The sequence below is a fragment of the Megalops cyprinoides genome, chromosome 3, assembly GCF_013368585.1.
Source record: "Megalops cyprinoides isolate fMegCyp1 chromosome 3, fMegCyp1.pri, whole genome shotgun sequence".
Taxonomy (NCBI): domain Eukaryota; kingdom Metazoa; phylum Chordata; class Actinopteri; order Elopiformes; family Megalopidae; genus Megalops; species Megalops cyprinoides.
In genome coordinates, this window is record NC_050585.1 from 53,537,969 (window position 1) to 53,565,468 (window position 27,500).

General features: G+C 50.0%; 1 protein-coding gene across 1 annotated transcript in view; it reads right to left on the reverse strand.

The window, feature by feature from the left end:
* actn3a (actinin alpha 3a) overlaps nucleotides 1-27,500 on the reverse strand; it is a 34,776-nt gene that overhangs the window by 2,630 nt on the left and 4,646 nt on the right. Inside the window, exons 2-18 of the mRNA XM_036523173.1 lie at nucleotides 11,319-11,433; nucleotides 9,060-9,179; nucleotides 8,244-8,330; nucleotides 7,815-7,902; nucleotides 7,470-7,548; nucleotides 6,379-6,460; nucleotides 5,651-5,736; nucleotides 5,202-5,294; nucleotides 4,579-4,809; nucleotides 4,005-4,152; nucleotides 3,085-3,235; nucleotides 2,812-2,920; nucleotides 2,151-2,291; nucleotides 1,690-1,872; nucleotides 1,452-1,586; nucleotides 859-1,038; nucleotides 134-280 (exon numbers count right to left, since the gene is read on the reverse strand). Coding sequence (XP_036379066.1) covers nucleotides 134-280; nucleotides 859-1,038; nucleotides 1,452-1,586; nucleotides 1,690-1,872; nucleotides 2,151-2,291; nucleotides 2,812-2,920; nucleotides 3,085-3,235; nucleotides 4,005-4,152; nucleotides 4,579-4,809; nucleotides 5,202-5,294; nucleotides 5,651-5,736; nucleotides 6,379-6,460; nucleotides 7,470-7,548; nucleotides 7,815-7,902; nucleotides 8,244-8,330; nucleotides 9,060-9,179; nucleotides 11,319-11,433 — 2,175 coding nt within the window. The remainder of the gene's footprint in view (nucleotides 1-133; nucleotides 281-858; nucleotides 1,039-1,451; nucleotides 1,587-1,689; nucleotides 1,873-2,150; nucleotides 2,292-2,811; nucleotides 2,921-3,084; nucleotides 3,236-4,004; nucleotides 4,153-4,578; nucleotides 4,810-5,201; nucleotides 5,295-5,650; nucleotides 5,737-6,378; nucleotides 6,461-7,469; nucleotides 7,549-7,814; nucleotides 7,903-8,243; nucleotides 8,331-9,059; nucleotides 9,180-11,318; nucleotides 11,434-27,500) is intronic.

Below are 27,500 nucleotides of genomic sequence, written 5' to 3' on the forward strand. Positions count from 1 at the left end.
TCCCTCTCTCCTCCCTCCCTCCCTCTCTCTCTCCCCCCGTTTCTCCTCCTCCCTCTCACTCTCTCCCCCCTCCCTCCCTCCCTCCCTCCCTCGTCCCCCCCCCCTTCTCCCCCCGCGTACTCTCAGCTCTCACCCTGTCAAAGTGGTTGAAGGAGGCCCGGAACTCGTTGAGCTGCTCCTGGCTGATGCCCTTAGCGTCGCGGGTCAGGATCTGGTTCTCCACCTCGTTGATGGTGCGGGCGATGGTGGTGAGGAGCTGCTCCCAGCCCACGCGGATGTGCTGCAGGGAGACAGAGAGAGGGAGAGGGAGGGAGAGAGAGAGAGAGAGAGGGGAAAGTATTTGTGGTTGGTTAAGCCTTCAGGAATACATACAATCAGGCTTCATGTATAGTATATATACTTGCAGGGAGAGACATTTACATTTACATTCATTCATTTGGCAGATGCTTTTATCCAAAGCGACTTACAAATAGGGCAGTACAACACAAGTGAAAGCCATACACGGAGAGACATAAACACTTCCACCACAGTGAAGCACATGACACGTTACTGGTATAGTTGGTGCTCTTGCTGGATGGGTTTCCGACCTCCATGGTATGAGTTAGTGCACTTAGCTAAGCACTAGAGTCCTACCTCTTTGGCATAGTTGGCTTAGTCGGGAGTAGATTCTTACCTCCATGGAGTAGCTGGTGTTAGGAGTAGATTCTTACCTCTATGGAGTAGCTGGTGTTAGGAGTAGATTCTTACCTCCATGGAGTAGCTGGTGTTAGGAGTAGATTCTTACCTCCATGGAGTAGCTGGTGTTAGGAGTAGATTCTTACCTCCATGGAGTAGCTGGTGTTAGGAGTAGATTCTTACCTCCATGGTGTAGTTGGTGTGCTTGTTGTCAAAGATCAGGGACTCCTGGCTCAGCTGGTGGTCTCCCTCCAGCTTGTCGATGTTGGACTTGTAGTTGATGATGTTCTGCTCGTACTGCTTCAGGTTGTTCATCTGTTCCTCCAGGGACCCGGCGATGTCCACCGAGACGTGGCCGATTTCCTGCAGACAGTCAGTGAGTGAGTCAGTGACTGCGTGAGTCAGTGAGTGAGTCAGTGAGTGACTGCGTGAGTCAGTGAGTGTGTAATGTCAGTGGGTGCGTGAGTGAGTCAGTGAGCAAGTCAGTGAGTGAGTGAGTCAATGAGTGAATGAGAGCAGGAGGAAGGGAGACACCACCCTTCTCAAAACACTATTCACCAACATTCAGCCCACCCCTCTGGGGCTGCCCGGGCTTCACCTGCTGAAAGCGGATAAATTTCCCAAAGGAGACAGGAATCTCCACAGCTAATTACTGCCAGACACACATTTGGTGTGTCGGCATGCGTTGACTGGCCCAGCTGAGTCTTACTTTAATAAGTGTGATTACTCATTAAACACTACTTAAAGGACTGCTGTCTGTCAGAAGGTCTAGGTACCTCCATCTTGGTTTGGATCCAAGGTCCAATGATGTTGGCCTGGGCCGCAAACTGGCGCCGCAGCCTCTCGTTGGCCTGTTGCCTGGCAACCTCCTCCTGCAGCATCTGGTCTCTGTGGGGCACGAGCTGCTTCACCTGCGGCAGGTAGACAGACAGGAAGAGAGGTCATCCCACCCGGAGCAGGACACTGCGGAGTTCTGCTGTGCACGGGCTCGGCTCGGCCCGGCCCAGCACTCACCGCCTCCCACTTGTTGGTGATGTCCTCGGGGGTGAGGTTGGTGTAGGGGTTGATGCCGGACAGCTTGATGCTGTAGGTCTGGGCGATCTTCACTATCTCGTTCTGGATGCCCATGGTGGCCATGCGCTCCTTGTCGGCCTCGGGCAGCGTGGCCTTGAACTGGTCATGGGCAGTGATCAAGCTCTGGAGCCAGGTGGAGGGGGGCGGGGCGGCAAGCAAGGTGAAGGCACAGGAAAGGGGCGATGAGACAGAAATCCACCAGCCCACACAATGCTGCACCCTTTACCCTCCCTCACCTGGATCTCCCCCCACTCTGTACCGAGAACTCCCCCTCCCTCACCTGGATCTCCCCCCCTCCCTCACCTGGATCTCCTCCCCCCTCCCTCACCTGGATCTCCTCCCCCCTCCCTCACCTGGATCTCCCCCCCTCCCTCACCTGGATCTCCTCCCCCCTCCCTCACCTGGACCTCCTCGATGCTGTGCACGATGAACATGTCCTGCAGGTCCTCCATGGCCCCGTCCATCCAGTTGTTGAAGGGCGCCGCCCTCTTGGCAAACTCCAGGTACAGCTGGTCGATGGTTTCCCACAGCTTCTCCACGCGCTGGAGAACGAGGCAGTCACACACAGAGCAGTCAGTGCGGCCTGCCTCCCCCCCCACCCCCGGGTCACCTGCACATTTCCTCTACAGTGGAGTTTCCTGGGGCCCCGGTGCTCCTGCAGTGCAGACAAACCCCTAATTCGGCAGCTTTTACTGATCTCTTCACTGTACGCTGATACAGGACTCATCTCTCAACAGTTATTCAGCTATAGTTTTTTCTGAAAAAAGTTTGCTGCTGATAAAAATATAAAAGTAAAGTTATTCATTCAACATGCTGTGTTAAATTTGAGGCAGCTGTCTCAGTTACCCTTAAGTAGTAAATCCACACCATTCATGATTTTAACATACCTCATCTCAAAGGGTTTGAAAACAGGACTATGCTCAAGGGAAACCAGTTACCTATCTCAAACTCGCATAACTGCTAATTAAATTTAGCAATCCACATCTCTCATAAGGGACCCACTGACATATGAAGACAGCTTTCCCCTCATCCTATGAGAACAGAGGAGTTTTCTCCATGTACCTCCAGTGAGTCTCTCCTCTTCTGGGTCAGGGTGCCCAGACTGTCCCACTGGTCACAGATACCCTGGCAGCGGGCATTGATGGTGGCAGCATCATGGTAATCCAGCTCACTGAGCCACAGAGAAAAAACCATCAGTGCCAAACACCCAGCTCTGAGCCAATCAGCATTGCCACACACCCAGCTCTGAACCAATCAGCATTATCTTAATGTGGAGCGTGATTGTCAGCAGATGTGTAGCTAAGTAAAGCTAAACGGATAGAAGCCTGCTCTCACTTGAGCTCCTGGGCGATGGCAGCGATCTGCTCCACTCTGTCCTGGTGAGCGGCCAGGTCGCTCTCGAAGGCCTCGTGCTTCCTCATCAGGGCGCGGATCTCCATCAGAGAGGCCGACTCGTAGTCCGTCTGAGACAGCAGCTCCTCCTTCCCTGTGAAACCGAGCAGCAGAGAGCCGTTTCAGCACGTCATCCCACTGGAACCACCATTCCACCAGGATCTGCTTCTCCTCAAATCCCACTGTCCTTCGTCTCTCTTCCGAAAATCTGACTCCTCTGCATATCTCTGACTATTGCAGGGGTGCCTCCAAGGGGTGGCCATGGCCCCCCCACAAAAATGACTGGCCACCCCACTGGCCACCCCACTAGCCAATTTTTTTTTTTAATTATTTTTACATTTATTTAGGCTATTTGTAATAAATGTAATGTATTATATCTGTAATGACAGGACTTGTCCAAGTTCGAACTGGAAAAGTGCGTATTTTATTGTTTTTACTGCAGATTTCAGATGTTTGTTGTTTTTTCCTCTTGTAACATGGATGTGTTTAAGTCTGGTCTCTCCTGTGCATATCTCTGACTATATCTCTTGGCTATTCGTTCTATATATCTGCCTGTTGCTGAACTCTCTGGCCGTTTGTTTTCTGCCTGTTCCTGTTCCTGTTCCTCTGCACCCCGGGAGGCCTGGCCTGTCCGGCGAGCTGCTCTGCCTCACACCGAGGCCGGTACCTGCGGTCTGAGACTCGGCCGGTACCTGCGGTCTGAGACTCGGCCGGTACCTGCGGTCTGAGACTCGGCCGGTACCTGCGGTCTGAGACTCGGCCAGTACCTGCGGTCTGCGACTCGTGCAGCGTGTCTGCCTCACGCCGAGGCCAGTACCTGAGGTCTGCGACTTGGCCGGTACCTGCGTTCTGAGACTCGGTACCTGTAGTCCAGGACTCGTGCAGCGAGCACTTCTGCTTGAACTTCTCAGCCAGGTGGTCCAGCCTCTCCAGGCGGCGGATCTCGGTCAGCAGCCACTCCTCGTAGCCCTTCTCCACCGTCTCCAGCCCCTTCCAGGCGTTGGCGATGTCCTGGGGGGAGGGGGGTGATGGAGAGGGAAATCAGCGCTAAGCTAGATGATATTACAGTCTCCTGTGAACAGATCCTCCACAGTTGCGGGGCAGAGGCCTGTTTTACCCCCATGTGTTAGCGTAGGGGCTTAGCTCCCCTTTATAATCATTGGGGTATCTCTGCTTTCATCACTGCAGGGTGGTGTTGTGTCACTCCTGTATTCACGATGGTGCTGGCAGTTACAGCACTGTGTGCTGGACAGACGCACGTTCAGACGCACGCTCAGACGCGCTCTCTCACGGGATGTGTGCACTGCTGTACTTCTGACTCTACTGGATGCAGTCTGTAAGTGGCTCTGGATGAATGCAGATGTGGATGTTAGTGAGGAGGGCCTGGATGTGGGCATGTTGGGGTTGTGGTGGGCGTGGTGGGTGTGGCGGGCGTACCGACACCATCTTGCCCTCGGAGGGCATGAAGGCGGGCCGGTTGCTCAGCCTCAGCTTGGTCTGCAGCGTGTTGAAGTTGATCTCCAGCTGGCATTTCTCCTGCACGCGCGGGGGCTTGTGGACGCGGCGGTAATCGCGGAAGTCCTCCAGCTTCTGCTGCATGGCGCGCATTGTCTGCTCCGCCACGCGGTTCTCCAGCCAGGGGATGGTGCGGCGGATCCACTCCAGCAGCTGCGGAGGGAGAGCGGCTGTCAGCGAGGTGGGGGGGGGAGAGGCAAGGACAGGGAGAGGGTGGGGTGAGGGTGGGGAGACGGTCGGGCAAGAATGGGGTGTGGGTGGGCTGTGGGTGGGTGAGGGCAGGGTGTGGAAGGGGAAAAGACAGGATGTGGGCAGGGTATGGGCAGCATTTGGGCAGAGCGTAGGTGGATGTGGGCACAGCAAGGGCAGGAAATGGATGGGGAACAGGCAGGGTGTGGCGGGGCACAGACAGGGGGTACAGACAAAACGTGGGCATGGCACGGGTGGGGCACAGGCAGGGCATGGGCAATGAGGGGGGTGGGTGTGGCGTGGGCAGGGTACAGGACAAGGGCAGAAAAGGGAGGAGGGTTTGGGAGGGTGCTCACCTCACTGGCCAGCTTCTCATACTCCTGCATCAGCTTCTCGTTCTCCTGGTTCACAGCCAACACTTTACAGATCCTGTTAGCAGCAGTCTCGGCCTATGACAGGTGGAAAGAGAGAGAGAGACATTTAAAAACAGACAGAGAGAGACAGAAAGAGGGCAAAAGAGAGTGAAAGAGAGAGAGACAGAGAAGGAGAGAGACAGAGAGAGAGAGGGAGAGAGAGGGAGGGAAAAAGAGAGAGAGAGAGAGAAAGAGAGAGAGAGAGGGAGAGAGAGAGAGGGAGAGAGAGAGAGAGAGAGAGAGAGAGAGAGAGAGAGAGGGAGAGAGGGAAAAAGAGAGAGAGGGAGAGAGAGAGAAAGAGGCCATGAAAGGAAGTGTTGTGGAGGAGGTGAAGGCAGAAGAGAGAGAGGAGGTGAAGGCAGACTATTCGTGTTGTGTTGGGGTCTTTCTACCTGTTCGGCCCCAGCGAAGGCGTGGTAGAAGCAGGACACATAGGTCATGATGGCCTTCTCATCGGGCTTTGGGGTGTTCACAATGTCTGCACAGACCCAAGAAAACAAGGTCGTCACAAGGACGTATTTACCCAGCAGCAAACAGAGGAGAGGACTCTGACACTGACTCAGCGCGCAGCAGGGAGAGGACTCTGACACTGACTCAGCGCACAGCAGGGAGAGGACTCTGACACTGACTCAGCATGCAGCAGGGAGAGGACTCTGACACTGACTCAGCGCACAGCAGGGAGAGGAATCTGACACTGACTCAGCGCACAGCAGGGAGAGGACTCTGACACTGACTCAGCGCGCAGCAGGGAGAGGACTCTGACACTGACTCAGCGCGCAGCAGGGAGATGAATCTGACACTGACTCAGCACATAGCAGGGAGAGGACTCTGACACTGACTCAGCGCACAGCAGGGAGAGGACTCTGACACTGACTCAGCATGCAGCAGGGAGAGGACTCTGACACTGACTCAGCGCACAGCAGGGAGAGGAATCTGACACTGACTCAGCGCACAGCAGGGAGAGGACTCTGACACTGACTCAGCGCGCAGCAGGGAGAGGACTCTGACACTGACTCAGCGCACAGCAGGGAGATGAATCTGACACTGACTCAGCACATAGCAGGGAGAGGACTCGGACACTGACTCAGCGCGTAGCAGGGAGAGGACTCAAGAACCTCACCTTCAGCGTCGAGCATTCTGGGTATGTCCAAAAACTTCTCTGCCACTTCAAAGGCTGTGTTGAGGTTGCCGATGGGGTCGTCCTGCACAGACGGACAGACAGCAGTCAGACAGACAGACAGACAGACGGACGCAGGGTAAGCACTGAAGGAGGCCTGGGCACCACACAGCTGGGCCTCACCTCATTTTTACCATTTTTACAAAACATGCAGTATTCCCGCGATACTCAAAATGGTTTATTTCCTGTTCTTTTCATCACACAATGCATCTCTCTTTAATTGTATTTTTAATTATCAGGATCAGCCATTATCCAGGGGAAGGTACGCAGCTTACGGCACTCACAAGCTCTTCAGGCTAGACACCTCGCTTTAGGCTGCAAGAGCAGCTCCTCATCTGGGATTCACACCGGCAACCATCAGGCCCAGTTCCATAACCAACGCTAAGATTGTAAAACACACCATCATGCTCTGTGTTTTTTATAGATCACTGTCAGTCACCCAGTCACTATAAACGAAGAGGTGGTACAGTTATCAACACCTGTCCACTGGTGTGCGCACACACACTGGACTAGACCAGAATCAAACGGGGCACATTCATCACAGACAACAGAACAGCAGTCATGCCAGTCACGGTCATGCCAGTCACGGCACGGTCATGCCAGTCATGGTCATGCCAGTCACGGCACAGTCATGCCGTGTCAGCCAGTGTAGCAGTGAGTGGGGGGGGGGGGGGGGGGCAGGCGAGAGTCTCAGCAGGTGTAGCAGTGAGTGTGGGGGGGGGGGGGGGGCAGGTGAGAGTCTCAGCAGGTGTAGCAGTGAGTTGGGGGGGACAGGTGAGAGTCTCAGCAGGTGTAGCAGTGAGGGGGGGGGGGGGACAGGTGAGAGTCTCAGCAGGTGTAGCAGTGAGTTGGGGGGGACAGGTGAGAGTCTCAGCAGGTGTAGCAGTGAGTGGGGGGGACAGGTGAGAGTCTCAGCAGGTGTAGCAGTGAGGGGGGGGACAGGTGAGAGTCTCAGCAGGTGTAGCAGTGAGGGGGGGGACAGGTGAGAGTCTCAGCAGGTGTAGCAGTGAGTGGGGGGGGGCAGGTGAGAGCACCTTGCGCAGTTTGGAGTAGTCGATGAGGTCAGGTCTGTGTCTGTGGATGAGGGCACACAGAGCCAAGCCATCCTTCCAACTGTGACACAGAGAGGGAGAGAGGGATGGAAAGAAGACCAAAAGACAGGTAAAACAAAGAGAAATGTGTAAGAGGGAAAAGAGCAAAATGAGACAGAGAGGAAACGGGCTAACAGAAACGTCCACACGCCAATGAGGAGAAGCAGAATCAGAAACAAGGTCAGGAATGTGTATGGGGAGCTTCATATCTTCCTTAGTTTGTTGGCCATTGATGGGGACTGAAGGGTTTTTCCACATCTCGACCAGCAGAGGGAGACAGGCGCTCACCTGATGTGGAAGTTCTGCACGTTGACGTTCCTGTAGGGGGCAGTCTTCCTCTGACACCACAGCAGCAGACCCTCCTTGGCGGACGTTTCTGCCCAGAGCATGCAAGGGAGGGGGATGCAACTAGACATGAGTGAATCTGTTCCACACTCGCAGACTACGAGATTCAAGCTGCTGTGTCTCCCACATGTGAGAAATGCTAAGCCACTTATACAGTGTGTGCACATAATAACCACGAGAGTCTGACAGCTTCCACTCTGAGCTGTTACCATACTTCAAACTCTCACCTGAGTTTAAATTAGGAATTTAAGATTTGGATTATGAGGTCTGCATGACCTGCACGATCTTGAGGCCAAGTCCCTATAAATGCAATGATCAGACTTAGTGATAAATAGTAATTGTTATTTATATGTGTTTTTATGTGTCCCTCACCCTCAACAGAGATGTCCTGGATGGCGAAACGCAGGATAATGGTCCAGATCATTCCCAGGGTCATCTTCACATTCCCATCCACAATCTCTGCAGCATGAAACACAGTGAGACCAGAGCCGGCCTGCACCATAGAGTCAGACCGGAGGATAGAGCCGGCCTGCACCATAGAGTCAGACCGGAGGATAGAGATGGCCTGCACCAGCATACCATAGAGTCAGACCAGAGGATAGAGCCGGCCTGCACCATAGAGTCAGACCAGGGGATAGAGCAGGCCTGCACCAGCATACCATAGAGTCAGACCAGATGATAGAGCCGGACTGCACCAGTTTACCATAAAATAAGCAATAGAGCAGACAGAATAAACCTTACCATAGAGTCAGACAAGAACAATATAGCAGACAGAAACTATTTTACCACAGAGTCAGATAGGCAGACAGAACAGACAGACATCAAAGGTTTTATCACTAAGGAGGATTAAAGAGTCTTAAGACCTGGATTTTTCTAGTTAACCTAAGGAGTTCCATGTGCCTATTTAAGTTAACTTTGGAGTGGAAGTTACGACCAAGTCAGAACTTTCAATGCAAAGTAGAGTCTGAAATCTTGTTGGTACTGAATGACAGAGAATCTTTGCAGACCTGGAAGACATACCTTTCAAAATCTGTGAGACAGAGAGGGTCATGCACACTCAGGCCTACAAACAGACAGAGTTCAGACAGAGGTAAGTCGAGATACTTCATGTGACGTGTGTCCCACACAGAGCCATACAGCCAGGACGAATCCGCAGCAATGCAGACAGACAGAGGGACGCAGTCTCACCCTCCGCTCCGATGGACACCAGCTTCACTCCTTTGCTGCAAATGAAGTCCAGGGCCTTGTTGACGTTGGCGATCTTGTGGAAGCGCATCTTGCCTTTGTCCGGCTTAGGCAGCCGCTCACCTGTCCGCATGCAGCAGAGACCACACCTGTCACACATCACCTTTACGCGTGAGCTTTACCTGTGGACACCATTCAGCACAGAGACAGCATCTTCACACATCACTCAGTCATATACAGTAGGTGGGGATTCACTGAAGCACTGCAGGCTGAGGTCAGTGCTGAAGGCATCAGAGCCCCTTTCTGGGATTCAAACCCACAACCTTCTGGCTAGTAGTCCTCTGTTTCCCTTAGTATTACCTCACCCACACAGTGGATGCACACAGCCTCATCCATGACTGAAAACAGCTCAGAGACTTGCTGTCCTGGGTTCCGATGCGTGTGGCTCCATGTGTGGTCTGAACCAGAGCTTGCTGTCTCTGCACAGCCACAGTTACCATGGACTGGACCCCATCTCATCTGCTGGAGCAGTGCGGGGTAGCAGGTAAGGAGCTAGATTTTAAAATCAGAATGTTGTGAGTTCATTTCCGGTGTGAGGCACTGCTGTTGTATTCTTGAGCCTTAAAGCATTCAGTGGAACTTACTGTGCAACTGTGTAAATCAGTCAAATCTAACCTACAGAAGCTGAGCATCAGACAAGAAAACTGGCAATCTTCAGTCATCACCAGATTCTGCACGGTAGATGGAAAGGTTGCCTCTGATTGGAGAGTTACAGTGAATGACCCAGCAGGCACTGGGTGACTCTGGCCTTTGTTATGGCTGAAGCTAAGCAGGGCTCGGTGTGGTTAGCATGTCAATGGAGGACCTCCCGGGAAAATCAGATTAAATCTGAAAATGGTGGTGGTGGGCCAGTAGGGGGCAGTAATGTACTGCGCTGTAGGAGACGCTGTCTTTCGGAGGAGAGGTTACACTGAGGTCCTGACTCTCTGTGGTCATTAAAGATCCCACAGCCCTTATCACAAAGGGCAGGGGCTTCCCCAGCGTCCTGGCAGCCTTCTCTGTCTGGCCAGCTAATAGTCCCCTCAGGTTAATAATGTTCCTCAATTGACCCTACCTGGTAAATTAAAGGTTAATTTTTTAGATTTTTTTTTTAATCTCCAAGGACAGACTAATGACTTGGTGTAGAGAAAAACAGCAGAAATGAAATCTCAGAAATGTGCAACAACAGGTCTGTATCAGAACCAGAACAGAGAGCTCGGCTGATACTCCACATCGTGCATTATAATAAATCATATCCAACAGTATTATATTTTATTTGCTCCACAGAATTCTGTAACCGGATTTAGATGACCGACAGTCAGCCATACTTACTGTTAGATATTTACTGAAACTACTGCCGTCTCTGTGCACACATACTGTCTGCTACCTGGAATTCAAACATATACAAACATATAACCTCTGGGCACATGGCCAGTTTCCTGCCTGCTACTCCATCCTGCCCAGGATTCTGCTGCCTGACTGTGAGGAAGGATGGAGGCTCCTGTCCTGGAGGGGAACTCCACCCTAACCTCCTGCTTTTTTACTTCTTTAGCTTTTCAGCCTCATCGCGTTTGAAAATGCCAGCTGTACATTAGCCTCATCGCTCTGCAGCAACCCGTTCAGTCCCTCAGAAGCAAAGGAGAGATGAACACAGCTGCAAGCAGCAGCCATTATTGGCATTGTGCTGATGACATTGTGATTGACACAGCCTGGTTTTAGCTCGCACCGTAACTCTCAGCTGGCTGAGCCACTCGGGACTTCCCCAGTCCAATTTCAACGAAGCAAAAGCAGTCTGTCCTCTGTAAGGGGAGAGAGCTTTCTCCCCTAGGACAGTCAAGAAGCACTCATGAATTGACAGTGACAGTGACAAAAAAGCATTAAATGCTTGTTTGTGTCCAATAGGGTGGCCCTGATGCAGTGTGGTCTACACCTCTGATTATGTCATCATTTCCGCTGCGGGTCTTTCTGGGGCTCCTGTGACACAGAGGTCTGGAAGATAACAGTGAGCCTATAGCCCCTCCCCTCACCAGAAACGCCCCTGTGACTCCTCCTACCTCACTTGAAATACACGACCCTGTGAACATGATCTTGTCATATAAAATGTGCTCACGACCCCTCCTCTGTTATGTATAATGTGCCTATGACCCCGCCTCTCTCTCGTAAAATGTGCTGATGACCCCGCCTCTCTTATGTAAAATGTGCTCATGACCCCGCCTCTCTCACCTGAGATCACCTCCAGCAGGAGCATCAGTTTCAGGCCGTTCCTGAAGTCCTCCTCGATGTTCTCGATCTGTGTGCCAGCTTTGCGCAGGTGAGAGTTACACCAGGCAGTGAAGGTCTGCAGGACAGAGAGAGAGAGAGGAGTTAAAAGGAGGTGATTGGGAGGAAGGACTACCCCTCATGCAACTCAGTTCAGAACACTTCTGGGGCCTCATTTATAAAGAAGTGGCATAGAAACGATCCTACATTTGATCTAAGATCATTTCTTAGATGTGTGTACGTGTGATTCAGAGAAAATGAACGTACGCACAAAAAAACGTGCGTACGCCACTCTCCCAGAAGTGAAATCTATAAATCACAAATGATCTTGAAATTGTGCGCAGCTGAATGGTTTTAGATCTCCGCCTTGTAAACACCGCCTAATTAATTTCATTAGCATATAAAGGAGCTCGAATCAAAACCCAAATCCTCTACCTGATAATGGCGAGCTGCAAGAATTTTTTTTTTTAGCAAGGCCGAAATCTAGGTCCTGTTGGCGGAGGTGCAGATGCGCGCAGGCACGGGTTTGGGAGCATTTCCAGTGGCGTTACCACTAAAACCAAGTACGTGCCATCTGGGCACAAAGCTCTAATAGCGTAGCTCTCGGCAAACGGTACCTGCTTACAGCCTCTCGTCATCATGCACAAAGACGTCTGCCGTTGGCGATATCTTCGAGAAGTGCCAATGCTGCCATTGTTCCTCTTGCAAACCACTGCATTATTGGACATTTTATAGCCTATATTGACCGAAATGTTTTACACGTGTGGAACCATAATATGTATATTTAATAAATTTCCTTCAAGGATGTGTCAGTTATGCTAATAGGGGTAGTTTTGGAAAATCAATGTGTGTTTTTGTTTTGTTTTCCACAAGTAGCCTAGCTTATGTTGTTTTAATTTATTGATAGCTTTGTGCAAACCATTACGTAGGCTATAGCGATGTGTTCAATCTGGCAATACAACTACAACAGCATCTACTACTACTACTACTACTACTAATAATAATAATAATGATAATAATAATGAGGAAACAATTAGGCAACAGACGACATGTTGGCGCCAGGGTTTCCGTTAGCCGGTAATGACCGCTTTTTGCCCGGTAAAATTTATAAAAAACCGACAAATTAAAAACTTGCCGGTCAAAATGTCCGGTAATAATGCTCATACAAAACGTAGCCTACATTTTAGCGGCTAATGTTGAGGTTTTGCTCAATCGTTAATGTTCGTTTTGCTTAATCGTTACTGTTCATTAAATAGTCAAAGTGATTTGAGGCCGTCGTCATTCTTTCGTCAACCGAGGTGTACATTATATTTGCGTTTGTAACATAGACTGTTACTCAAAACGTGACCGGTAAGTTTCAAATTTGTCCGGTAAAATAAATTCTTTCGGACACCGGACAAATTCCTAGCGGAAACTTCCGTATATCTGCAGTACTCCAACATTGCCACAAGGAAACGTGCGTACGCCGAGTTGGAACCTGACGTGGAGCTAAGTACTTTTCCACGTCAAAGACCGTTTTTATAAAGCTAAACTTGGCGTGGATTTGAGCGCACGCACATTATAAGATGAAATCTGTGCGTAAGAACGTTTTATAAATGAGGCCCCTGGACACATGCACTCACACGCACGCATATTACAGTGTGTAGTCTGCATTTTAATACACCTGACTTTTCAACAAAATCTAAACATATCATCACATCTGCAACAGGCTTAAGTCAAATTCTTGCATCAAAAGGGCAGGTTTATCCTTTTTGTGTATGTCTGTGTAAATAAACCCTGACGGTATTTAAGATACCCTTATTAAACAGATACACACTCAGAGAGAGAGAGATCCAAAAGCTTTCTTCTCTGTGTAAGAGCAGTCTTTTAAGGCACTGAGGGCATTGTGTTTCCATCCAAACCAAGCTAACCACAAATCAGGATAAGCTTTCAGCCACAGAAATGCAGAGATCCACCGTGATAGAGATAAACAGGTTGTCACTGTGTAACTGTGAGCCAGGAGAATCTCCCTGACTCAACACCGCACTGATGTGTCTAATAACACACATATCCCTCAGGCTACAGTCCTATGCATTCTTCCGTTCAAGTCAAGTGAACTGGCATTAAACCAGCCCTCCCACCAAATCCAAACCGCCCAGCAGAGCACCACCCACACAATTCCTCAGTGCAGACCCAGTGCATCCATGGCCATAGCATGGCTGTGGGTGATCATATCGCCAAGGTATTGGGAGGTCCTATTGCCCTGGTGACAGGAGTTTCTATTGTTGCCATGCTTGTGTTTGGTTTGGGGGGGGGGGGTTCTATTGCCATAGCAACAGAGTCTCTACCTCCATGGCTGTGAAAGATTTTATCACCTGTGGGGGGGGTTCTGTTCCATTGGTGCAAAATTGTCTTTTTTCTCCCCTTTATTAAGTATGTGTTATGTGTGCTTTGGAATTGCAAAGTCTTATGTGTAGCTGGATGTAAATTTGCAGGTGTCGGAGACAGGCAGAGGGAGCAGGAGGAATGTAAGGCCCACTGTAATCTGATGTAAGGCTGGAAGGAGAGACTGCCACAGCAGGTGGCCCCCCTCCAAATCAGCCCCTCTGCCACGTATGCCCAAATTTAGACAGTGACCCGCTGGGGGGGCAGGGGAGGAGGGGTGTAAGGAAGCTAATTTGGGTAGCTATAGGACTCCAGCAAACAGCTGAGGGAGCGGAATTCCTGAGGAAGACTGTTACACACACAGAGATTGGGCCACTTCCTGTTGTCCTGCTCAAAATACATTAACAGAAGGAGTGATTATTTCCCAAAAGTGAATATCAGATGCATCAGTTCATCTCCCTGTGAGAGAAATCCCACATCTTTCTCCCTGACGAGGGGGATCAGACAGTACACCTGACAGTGGGCTAACTGTGTTAACTGTGTGTCCCAGAGTTAAGGATAGCCAGTGAACACCAAGCAGCCACAACAGCAACATTCCTGATTTTCATTTTTCATGTTTTTATCATACTATCATTTTCTTTTGCACGTAGCCCTTTCTTCACTTTATTCTTTTTATTATCGCTCGACTCTCTCTGTCTCTGTCTCCCCTTAAGAAGCAGAGACAGAAACTGCCAGCCTGAATGGGCCTCCGGCTGTAATTCCTTCATTTCCCACATCATTATTATGACGATTATGATGATTATGAATACAATCATCCATTAAACCTGCATTGGTACGACTGCGCTTGAAAAGGTCATGCCAATACTGCGCATATGAACCTGGCTTTGAGAGTGGGAGCTGGAGCCTGGCTGCGTGAGTGAGCCGAAGAGCACCGAGGAGATTGCGTGTGGCTTCACCATCTGCCTGCTGGAGACTCCACACAGGCCCTCCATTTCACATACAGTCCAAACCCTGCTGATCGGCAGAGTGTGGGGAGCCCTGGGAGGGGAGCATGCAGCAGGAGCGAGTGGAACGTGGCCTGTAGCCAGGGCAGTGTGGTGCAGCCGCTGAGGAGCTGCACTTGCAGTAGGAGGTTGCAGGGTTAAACCCTGGCTGGGGCACTGCCATCGTACCCTTACACTACTAAACCTGAACTGTTATAAACATCCCCTTATACAAATGGACTGTATGCAAGCTTTCCAAGACACTTTGAAAAAGGTGGTTTCAAAACAAATAACTGATGTATAAAATGAATCATAAGTAATGTATTAGCAACACGATTGTCTAACATCACACTGCAGACTCTGGAGAAGTCTTATTTTAACACAACAGACCGTGAGTGTTCTGCATTAAAATCTCTTTACTCGTGCACTTTCCTCACCCTGAATATTTATAACGTTGTATGTATGTCATAAACATGACGATGTGTGTGACCAGTGTATGATCTGGACCGAAATACGTGGGCTACCCCCACAAGATTAATCAGTCAAATGGTGTTTCCCTGAAACGATGCAGTGTAAGGCAAACTAATCTTTCAGTGAATCTGGCCTGAAAACAGACACCCTGGTGAATGAGCTGAGACAGAACAAACCATAAACTAAATCAAGCAAAGATTCACATGCTTGCAGCTTTGAAGTGATGCATTCCAGCCATTTTAAAAACGTGTTCCTCAGGTCTTGATGGCAAACCTGCATGTTTTTCATGTCAGACAGAGCACTGCCTGTACGGCCGTTACTGTCATCCAGCACGAGATCATTCCACAGACACCTGCCTGAACGCAATGTCCCGTGCACTGTTCCGTACACTGTCCCCAGCATTTATGAGGTCATCCCTGTCACTCTGTCCCATCCACCACTCCAAACAATTTGCACCGGCCTTGAGGCCGTTAAACGGGAACTTTAATGTGACTGTTTCCTGGGCTTGGACAGGCGCTGATTCACGTGCAGAAATGACATTCTGTTATTTTAATAATATTACTGTGATGCAGACTCACATAGTGTACATATTTTCATATTTCATATGTCATATTGCTCCTCCCCGAGTCTGTGGATGACATCATGCCCTGGTGTCCAGCGCTGCAGATGGAGATGTTTTTCCCTCCCAGGTGAGGGATGAAATATGTATGTCTGTAGCTGGCTGTGCTGGCTGTCAGTGTGCTGGCTGTCAGTGTGTCTGTAGCTGTCTGTGCTGGCTGTCAGTGTGCTGGCTGTCAGTGTGTCTGTAGCTGTCTGTGCTGGCTGTCAGTGTGTCTGTAGCTGTCTGTGCTGGCTCTCAGTGTGCTCGTTCTCAGTGTGTCTGTAGCTGTCTGTGCTGGCTCTCAGTGTGCTGGCTGTCAATGTGTCTGTAGCTGGCTGTGCTGGCTCTCAGTGTGCTGGCTCTCAGTGTGCTGGCTGTCAGTGTGCTGGCTCTCAGTGTGCTGGCTGTCAGTGTGTCTGTAGCTGGCTCTCAGTGTGCTGGCTCTCAGTGTGTCTGTAGCTGGCTGTGCTGGCTCTCAGTGTGCTGGCTCTCAGTGTGCTGGCTGTCAGTGTGTCTGTAGCTGGCTGTGCTGGCTCTCAGTGTGCTCGTTCTCAGTGTGTCTGTAGCTGTCTGTGCTGGTTGTCAGTGTGCTGGCTGTCAGTGTGCTGGCTGTCAGTGTGTCTGTAGCTGTCTGTGCTGGTTGTCAGTGTGCTGGCTGTCAGTGTGCTGGCTGTCAGTGTGTCTGTAGCTGTCTGTGCTGGTTGTCAGTGTGCTGGCTCTCAGTGTGCTCGTTCTCAATGTGCTGGCTGTCAGTGTGCTGGCTGCAGAGGGGGCTTCTCTCTCAGGGTTCTGTGGGGATTATCACCTTCCACAGACAGCTCCAGCTGTATTAACAGGTTACAGGGCTGCAGGCCTGCTTCTCACTGCACCCGTTCGCTGCTCATAATTGTTATTGGGGCAGAAATGCGCTGCCTGCCGCCTTTACACAGTGACAAGGCAACAAATCCTCCTGCCTACTGCCCTGCCTCTAACCTTCCTCTAACCTGCCTCTGCCTCTAACCTTCCTACTGCCCTGCCTCCAACCTTCCTCTAACCTGCCTCTGCCTCTAACCTACCTACTGCCCTGCCTCTGCCTCTAACCTTCCTCTAACCTGCCTCTGCCTCTAACCTACCTACTGCCCTGCCTCCAACCTTCCTCTAACCTGCCTCTGCCTCTAACCTACCTACTGCCCTGCCTCCAACCTTCCTCTAACCTGCCTCTGCCTCTAACCTACCTACTGCCCTGCCTCTAACCTGCCTCTGCCTCTAACCTGCCTACTGCCCTGCCACCGTGTAATTACAGCTAATATCACTGCTGACACTGTTACTATAACCACACTTACTGCAACCAGTTATTATAACCACTGAAACTGCTGTTACTGCAACCAGTACACCCACAATTACACTTCCATCACCAGTGAAATGGAAGATTTCTAATGGCAGAAAAGGAAAGTATATCACAACTATGAGTCTGAGATCAAATCTCGAGTTTCATCACTCACACACACACACACACACACACACAATAAAATCTATTGCTCACATTGATGGGTTCAAAATCAGAGCTAATCAGAAGAAATCAGAGTTATATAAAGCACTAAAAAAGAAGTTTGATTGCACACACAACAAGAATATCAACTACCCAACAGCTTGTAAACATAAAGCCACCTGGTAATCTAGCGTAGAGTGACTTGTCCTTCATTTTGGATTAACACATTTTCCAGGCATTGTTGCGTGTGGACCATAGAAACAATAGCATTACTAAAATTTTTTACTCAAAATGAATGACAAAGTGCACTGTACTTGCAAGTAAGAGCCAGAATGGCATCCATCCGGAGACATGCTTTCCCAGCGTGCTTTGCAGATGGTATTCATAGACCATCATAAAGGCCGAGTCAACTGAACACAACACCACGCTCAGAGCCCCCCCCCTCCCCCCCCGCACTGCTGAGGACGTGCGTATGTAAACCCCCCGCCCCGTGCTGCTGAGGATGTGCGTCTGTCCCCCCCCCCCCCCCCCCCCCATACACACACACATACACACACACACACATACACACACACACCCTATTATACACATACACAAACTCCTACACACTTATATACCCACACACACACACACACACACACCCTATTATACACATACACAAACTCCTACACACATATGTACACACACACACACACACTCACACACACCCTATTATACACATACACAAACTCCTACATATATATATATATATATATACACACATACACACACACATCAGCATTAATCATAAACAAACTCAAGACAGTGTAAAGGTTAAATTTTGGCTTTGGCAGTGTAGCATAGTGGTTAAGAGTGGCAGTGAAGGATAGTGGTTAAGGGGCAGGACTCATACCCCTAAAGGTTGCAGGTTCAATCCCCCGCTGGGGCACTGTTGCTGTACCCTTGGGCAACCTTGGGAAAAAAAAACACTAACTGATGTACGTCGCTCTGGATAAGAGTGTCTGCTAAATGCAAATAATGTAATGTAAATGCTTTGTCTACTCCAACCTCCAGCATCTGGACAGGCAAAGTGAAAGAAACTAATTACTAAGGCCTGTGTTTCCAGGTTCTGTCCCCTCCACGCCATTTTGGGACCTGCAGGCCACTGTACCTCCTAGATTGTGGCTTCTCCACCGGGAGGAGTCACACAGTAAAGGTCGACCCACTGGTGGCAGCTGGGGAGCTTCATATAGCAGCAGAAGAGGACTTACCTTGAACCTGTCGGTCATTATTAGCAAGCTTTCTGCTTTTAGCTACGACCCCTCATCCACACCTGAGTCCTGCTGGCTGCTCTGGCTTCAGTGCAGTAGCATTATAGCACTTGATGCACTTCACACAAAATCATTTCAATTACAGCAAAGACTTTGGATGTTAAACACCTATGACTGTTAAAGAGACTAAAATGGCCACATATGAAGAGCAGATGCGCCACAGTAGATGCAGTCAGGAAAACAGAGTCAATGACGAATGGAAACAGATTCAGGATACTTATTAATTAATTATCCCTCCCCAAGGTGACCTCAAAGGTGTGCACCGGTCAGAATGAAGCATAAGCTGTATGACTGACAGTGATGGCTGCCATCTCTTCCTTCTGACCTGAGGAGTTCAGAGTGAACTTCTGTTCCTGTGACATCATCAGGGGGAGGAGCCATGGCTCTGGGATAGCTGTGCATTTGGAAGGGTGATTCTCCTGAATGAAGACACAGACACGTGCACCCCCCCCCCCCCCCCCCCCCCCCCCTGCAGTGCTGCTGGATACTGACCCACTCAGCATAAACAGAGTACAAGAGGACCCTGAGGATCACTGGGCCTGATGAGACATTCACAGACATTAATGATCTTCCATTGATCTAATGATCCTACAATGCACCACGTTGCCCCATATCAAAGCTACTGCCTACAATGCACCATGTTGCTCTGAGTCCTTAAGTTTCCTGGACACAGACCATGGTGAGAGATGGCTTGCCCTGACACAGTAAACATTAGCCCTGCTTTGTATAAAAGAGGACCTTAAGCAAGAAAAAGAATGCCAGAATTCCAGGGAAAGAAAGAGGAAGTCACTCTGCATGGGAGAGGGGAATGGTAAGTGACAGGTCTCAGGTGAGGGCCCTGCTGCGGGCTTCACACCAGCTCCCTGCCGTCGTAATGCAGCCTCAGCAGGGCTCAGGTGAGGGCCCTGCTGCGGGCTTCACACCAGCTCCCTGCCGTCGTAATGCAGCCTCAGCAGGGCTCAGGTGAGGGCACTGCCGCGGGCTTCACACCAGCTCCCTGCCGTCGTAATGCAGCCTCAGCAGGGCTCAGGTGAGGGCACTGCCGCGGGCTTCACACCAGCTCCCTGCCGTCGTAATGCAGCCTCAGCAGGGCTCAGGTGAGGGCCCTGCCGCGGGCTTCACACCAGCTCCCTGCCGTCGTAATGCAGCCTCAGCAGGGCTCAGGTGAGGGCACTGCCGCGGGCTTCACACCAGCTCCCTGCCGTCGTAATGCAGCCTCAGCAGGGCTCAGGTGAGGGCACTGCCGCGGGCTTCACACCAGCTCCCTGCCGTTGTAATGCAGCCTCAGCTCAGCTTTCAGCGTGGGGGTTGATGTTTGCAGAAACAGGAGAATTTAGAGCAGTTAGCTGAAGCTTTTTAACACTGTAGTTTTAAGAGAGCTGGAGACCCTAGGCAACTCACACAGACTTACAGACAGCAGCGGCACAGTAACCTTAAGCTATGCCTTTGCTGTTTCAGCAGATGAAATGCAACCAAAGGCTGACAAATTTTCAGATCATCTGAGCACACAGACCACACGAATCTCTCCTCCTCACATGGCCGGCATGCTTGGACAGTTACTTTCAGGTGCGGTGATGCTCTCATATCAATCAAATCAGATAGGAAATCAGGTTCACTTTGTTGTCATGTGAGCAGATAAAAATGGAATTAAAAAGGTAGGTCTGATGAAGCAGTCCTTTGTTTGAACAGGGAGGGCAGCGGTTCAGAGGTGCTGTTAGGCACTGAGCCGAATGTGTGATCTATCCGTAAAGAACGGGAAGAGGCAGGGTGATTAACACCCCTAAAGCACTTAAAGCACCTGAGCCTGAATCCTGCCAGCCAGGGGGCGTGGCGGGGGCGAGCCACACCCACATAGGGTGGCAATGGCACAGCTGGCACCTGGCCACACCCACTTTTATGACGCAGGGGGGTGTCAGTCTGATGATTAACAGGACTGCACTTGAAGGCTGCAGGATCAAACCCCAGGTGGGGCACAGCTATTCAGCAGGAGGGTTTTAATGCAGCTGGGAGATGGTGACCCAAAACACTGTGTGAATGAATGATTCCCTCACTGACCTCAGATCAGTGGGGCCAGTGTAGCATACTGGTTAAGGAGCAGAACTTGTAACCGAAAGGTTGCAGGTTCAATTCCCCACTGGGGCACTGCTGCTGTACCCTTGGGCGGGGTACTTAACCCCCAATTGCTTCAGTAAATATCCAGCTGTATAAATGGATATCATTGTAAAAAAACTGTAACCAATGTAAGTCGCTCTGGATAAGAGCATCTGCTAAATGTCAGTAATGTAATGTAACCAGCCCATTAAGTCAGGTGACAGTATAGGGTGCCGGTTCAAAAGAAGGTTACAGGTTCAAATATTTTTTGAATCTGAAATCTCCAACTGCGCATTAAGCTCACCTTACTGGAGCAGCCTGTACACAAATGCTATCCTCCAATCCACCTGCATGGACCCAAAGGCTGTTTCCCACACTACAAGTCCCATAATGCACTGCAAGGGAGCAAATGCTAATTAATGGCGAATGGGTGCACCTCATACCAGCATCACCTGAGCAACTTCTGTACACCTGACAAATCACTAGAGGGTGCTGAATAGCAGGGTGAGGGGGAATCATTCCCAGCCTTCTCAGTCCCATCCAAATCTCTATCAGCTAATGCCGTGTTTCCCAACCCTGCTCCTGGAGGCACACTGTCCTGCATATCTTCTATGTATCCTTCCTGCTTGACTAAATCAGGTGTGCTCAGCTAATCAAAAGTGCCACTGATGAGTTCAGTCAGGTAGGTAGAGCAGGGATAGATAGAAGATATGCAGGACGGTGTGCCTTCAGGAGCAGGGTTGGGAAACGCTGAGCTAATGACACAGCCTGACAAATCCAATCTCTAAATGCATGGGGCTAACGAGGAAGCCACCAGGATCACAGCACAGCAGTGAGAATCAGATGCAGACTGTGTTATGCCCAAAACACAGAAGATTCAAACACACCGGATTATGGCTATTAATAGACAAATATTTATTATAAAAATTAGCAGAGATGTCTTGGCTGATAACTGACCAGCAATTAAGTCTTCCAATCCAACGCAGCAGCAGGGCTGTGGATCTGCACCCTGAGAAGGGAGGGGCGAGCGAGGGGCGAGCGAGGGGCGGGGGGGCAAGAGAGGTACGAGAGAGGGGCGAGAGAGGGGCGAGAGAGGGGCGAGAGAGGGGCGAGAGAGGGGCGAGAGAGGGGCGAGAGAGGGGCGGGGGGCAAGTGAGGGGCGAGAGAGGGGCGAGAGAGAGACGGGGGCGAGCGAGGGGCGAGCGAGGGGCGGGGGGGCGAGCGAGGGGCGAGCGAGGGGCGAGCGAGGGGCACATGGATATGTGGGAGGAGCCGCTTACCGAGGAGACACGGATTTACGACAGCTCACCTGCTTTATTTTAGGAGTCCAGGATCCCCTTTCAGTCCTTTATAAGAAGCACCAGCCGGGAGAGGAGTGAGTCCTGCAACACCACGGGCATTAGAACCACCAACACCATGGCCCGCAGTGACCTCACTGTCAGAACCAATGACACCACGGCCCGCAGCGACCTCACTGTCAGAACCACTGACACCACGGCCCGCAGCGACCTCACTGTCAGAACCACTGACACCACGGCCCGCAGCGACCTCACTGTCAGAACCACCGACACCACGACCCGCAGCGACCTCACTGTCAGAACCACTGACACCACGGCCCGCAGCGACCTCACTGTCAGAACCACTGACACCACGGCTCACAGCGACCTCACTGTCAGAACCACTGACACCACGGCCCGCAGCGACCGTCACTGTCAGAACCAATGACACCATGGCCCGCAGCGACCTCACTGTCAGAACCACTGACACCACGGCCCGCAGCGACCGTCACTGTCAGAACCACTGACACCTTGTTCCTCAGTGATCATCGCCATTAAAACCACTGACAGCATGTTCCTTAGCGACTGTCACCGTTAAAATCACTGACGCCATGTTGCTTAGCGACCATCAATGTTAAAATTACTGATGCCATGTTGCTTAGCGACCATCAATGTTAAAATCACTGACGCCATGTTGCTTAGCGACTATCAATGTTAAAATCACTGACGCCATGTTGCTTAGCGACCGTGGTACTGCTGCTGCCCTTCTGCATCTTTAGAACAGGCACACATCCTCATTCTCGTTTCCTTCTCCAAGACACATTTCATTTTCACCACTGCATGCCACTTCTGAATGCTGAGATGGACAGCTGTCAATCAGACGATACAGGCAGCCCAGAGTGAGCACAGGCGGTCTCGGGCGATTCCTCACGTCCCAGCTAACCACTGCAGCTTTGACACCTAATGCTGAACCCACCTGATGCAAACATAACACTGTCCTTCAACAACCCACTGGAAAAATGCAGTTCTTCTACAAATTTGCTGAAAAAGCGAGTGCAAAATGCCAGGCAGTCAGATTGAATGCCTCCCCACATACTCAGAGTTTCCAATAACAGAGGACTGTACAGATGGGGCAAGGCTACTGAGCTGTACAGACAGGGGACGTGCTTGTGGGATGCATAAAATCACAGCTATGATCTGTCTGAATGAATGAATCCTTTCCTCTCCCTGCTCCTCTCTCAGGACCCCCGACAGCATATCCGAATTCAACTCCGCGGAAATACCTGCATGACCTCACATCTTGACACCTCCACCCTTCCTATGCACCCCCAACCCCCAACCTCCCAACCCCCCAGCCCCCCAACCTCAACCATTACAAGCAGTTTATAGAAGCTGCCCTACATGGGCACTCTTTCTGGAATAGCAACAGCCGTCCGTTTCCTATCCTACCCCCTCCTCCCTCCCTCTCTCCATCTGTGTGCACCCCTCTTTGCCCTGCTTTCAAATTCCACCTTCTAACTCCTGGGGACCCTCAACCCAACCTGCAATGAAGAAACACTGCCCCCTGCAGTCAGGAGGTCTCTGTTGTCCCAGGTCTTTTTCCTGACGTTTTCCTGTGCGGTAGAAATGAAGGACAGGTGGGAAAGGTAGATTTCCATAGAGAGCAGCAGCTTGGCAGCAGGACCGCCGTCAATCATCTATTTCTGCTCCAGAGTTTCCCGTTCCAGACGGAGCTGCCTGCCCTCTGACACGGTCGGCGGGCCTCCTCCAACCCCAGCACGAGTTCAGCAGGAACGTGTCAATGCTACTGCTGCAAAGCGGCTCAGAGCACAGCCACGATCAGGGGAAGTTACTTACCTGCAGGTAAACTGCAGGTTCAAATCCTGTCTGGGCCATTGCCATCGTACTCTGAAGCTACTTAATTTGAATTGCTAGAAAATACTCAGCTGGATAAATGGATAATTATGCTAAAAGATACGAACCACGCTGGAGGAGGGTATCTATCAGGCTAATAAATGACATTAAAATCACACTTACTAAATTCCATGTGTACTGGAGTCTCAGAGGTGAAAAATAAAATCAGATCAGCAAGCTATTTTTATTGCACGCATTTAAAAATCATATTTCACATAGACATTAAAGCGCTTCAAAAAGCACTATATCATTTAAAAACGCACATTAGGTATCACCCAACTGAGATACCGCCGTCTTGAACAAAAGTAACTCTTCAGCTTTAGCTGCACAGAAACAGAGCAGCAGGACCGGAAGTAGTTCAGTTCATGCGTTCGATGATCCTACAGCTGATCATAATCCCTCAGAGCACATAATGCAAGGGAAACAGCACAGGAAAGCTGCACTGAGCGGCTCAGCGGGGCAAAAATGCCAGTGCAACTGAGCCCAGGCTATTTCTGCGCCAGAGGACATAGCTGGGATAGCAGGATGGGGTTCCTTTTGATTTAGAAAGCACCAGGGCGGCACAGTGCCTCTGAGCTTCAACACAGAGGAATTTCATTTCTTTAAACTAAACCAAAACGACATTCCTAAAATCCCCAAAAGCCCATCCTGTCCGAGGGGGAAGCCATGCTCCCTGTGCAGGGAGCCTTCCGCCTGTGGGACGTTACACAGGATTACACACCAGCTTCCCACTCCTTCACCCTGCCAGTGTGCTGTCCGCCTGAGTCAGCCCACCTCAGGTGGAGCTCACCTGCAGCTCAGGTGGGTCAGGGGAAACACCTCAGGTGGAGCTCACCTGCAGCTCAGGTGGGTCAGGGGAAACACCTCAGGTGGAGCTCACCTGCAGCTCAGGTGGGTCAGGGGAAACAGTTCAGGTAGGGCTCATCTGCAGCTCAGGTGGGTCAGGGGAAACACTTCAGGTAGAGCTCACCTGCAGCTCAGGTGGGTCAGGGGAAACACTTCAGGTAGAGCTCAGATGCTGCTCAGGTGGGTGGGAGGACAGATGGTTAAAGCGTTCCTGCAGGACACAGCTGAATTCATTCTGACTGAGTTTATCAGAAATCAATCAGGTAGGATAAAATATGCCTGCGATCTTCTGGTATGTTTCAGATTTGTAACACTTTGAGGTACATAACCTATGTGCCTTTAAAATTTTGCAAAATCACCATTTGAGTTATCCCCAGAATAAATGAGACCTTAACCTGAACTCAACCTGTGGTACTAGAGATTTTGTAGTATTTTGACACCTTTGTACATTGGAAACCAGTCAAAGGTCAAATGAATCCTCACAACAAGGGATGAAAGAGAATATTTAATTATTCACTCATGATGTCTCTAATCAATTTCTACAGTCCGTTGAAATGTATGTAAATTGAGGAGTTTTTCCAAAATGTTTTATCTTTCTCCTCAATATTGATGTGAAGGAGCCAAAGAACTCTGCGTAAAATAGGATCAGTGATTGGCATTCTCAGTTCTCTCCCTGAAAGTGTGAGAAAGCTCCTCCCTGCAGCAGGAGGTCTCCAGAGAGGAGCTGCGATCCCAGCGCCTGTAGCACAGCAAAGGGCCGCTCTCGCCCAGCGGAGCTGACGGATGCAGACCGGTTCTGCACCTGCCTTTTAATTAGCGACTGATCTTGACCTGAAGAAACAGGTGGTGAACTTTTAGACTGATGCAATTAAAGCCTAGTGCAGGAGGGGAAGCAGGAGCTCATAGAGTCCCCAGAGGCCAGTCCCTGTGGCCTGTTATGGAAAACAGCACCAGAGGATCCCACAGGCCAGGTGGAGCACCATCCCCACAAAGGTCACCGATAAAGATGGAAATAAAAAAAGGTTCCATTCCGCACTTCAGTGATGCAACTATAACATAATGCAATCAAACACGATGCTGAATGTCATTTAGCAGGTACTCTTATCCAGAGTAGCTAACAATTTTAGCCTTTCATATGGTAGGAGATTTTCCTGAGGCAGTTGTGGGTTAAATATCTTGCCCAAGGGTACAGCAGCAGTGCCCCAGTGATAAATCACACAAGAAAACTTTTAGTTACAATGCTCTGAGGTGTATCTCTGGGTAAGGAAAAACAGCCAGGATCCATTCATTCTCCTCATATCAGTTAGGCTTCTCTGACATTTGATAGTATGGAGAGACAGGACCCAATTTGAGGCCTTTAAGATACTGGACAGTGTGGAGAGACAGCTGGAATCTTCTCCACAAGCCCTTTGTTGCCCCCCCACCCCCCCACCCCCCATCCCCCATATTAACAGGTGGAAATCTGAAAGAAAATCTTTCCAAAGCTCAATCACACAATTAAAAATTGTTTATTTGAGAGAAGCATACATTTCAAAGGTTATTTTTATACACCTGTACCTGCATAGTTAGGAACACAGATGAAATCCTGCTACCCCAGCAAAGCCACATTTAATTAGCCAATATGAAAGTTTATGCGTTTGTGACATGGTTTTTATGGCTAAACTGACATACAGCAGACATGTAACTGTGAAACCGATAGGCTGGATTAACTGAAGAAAAAGCTGACGGTGACCCGTAGCTTTAAAATAAATTCACATATAATGTAGCTGTAGGTCCACCAGTGCTACTATCAGGAAATAGCCTGTGGCAGACATCTGTGTTCAAAACAACTGCACTCAAAAACAAGCCACGATCGTAGACAGATAACTGACTTCTTTTTTTTAGCCTTCTAATTTGCATAATAGTTTGCCTGGGTGCCAGGCTTCAGATCTAGAGCATGCTTTAACTGTACATTTGTATATGTGACCGAACACAGACAGGAGCACTGGCTTATCTATCACTAGGACTGCATGTATGACCAGTCTGATCAGCTGACCATTATTGGTTGTAACAAACTTGTAGTTATATTACTTAAAATATAAGATATGTTATTGCGCCAATAATATTATACAGGGTGCCTTGAACGCTTTAATTTGATGCCTGTGTTCAAGCTGCCGTACCTCCATGGCTGCAGTTGGCACAACAAGGCTAAAGCAGCCAATCCACTTAGAGAACACTTCATGGAGGGAGGACCCTTAATGTACAGCCAATCACAGCCATCCTCAACCTAGAGATAAGTGACCTCTAAAGGCATGCTGGGAACTCTGTTCCTGGTGTGTCCTGATGATGCAACTTCGCTGGGTCTGTTAATACTGGACACTGTGGGCACAGGGACCCCACAAGCGATCCGATTACAAAAATGTTTGGATAGAAAAAAGCACAGCCGTGTCTGTAGTGCTCCAGGACTCCAGCCACCCAACCCTGAGATAAAACAAAGCTCACTGAACGAACCTGTTAGATTTCCCATTAACATTAACATCACACCACAAATGTGTGTGTTGATTAAGCATTCCTGCCACCTTTGTGAGCATAGTATTAATGCCGTCTAAAACACTCACCAACAACTGCAGCAGTTTGCAATGGCTGACATTGCCAGATAAAGCATGTAAATTCTGTGCAACACGTGATACCTCACACTGTGTCATAAAGCAAAACGTTTGCTCCTAAGATTTGCTTTATGAAGTGGTAGTGCTCTGCTCATGAGGGTGTTCAGTGAGGGTCTCACAGAGCTACACTCAGCATAAAGTGTCTAAATGACTTATCACAGAACATGTCTGCACAG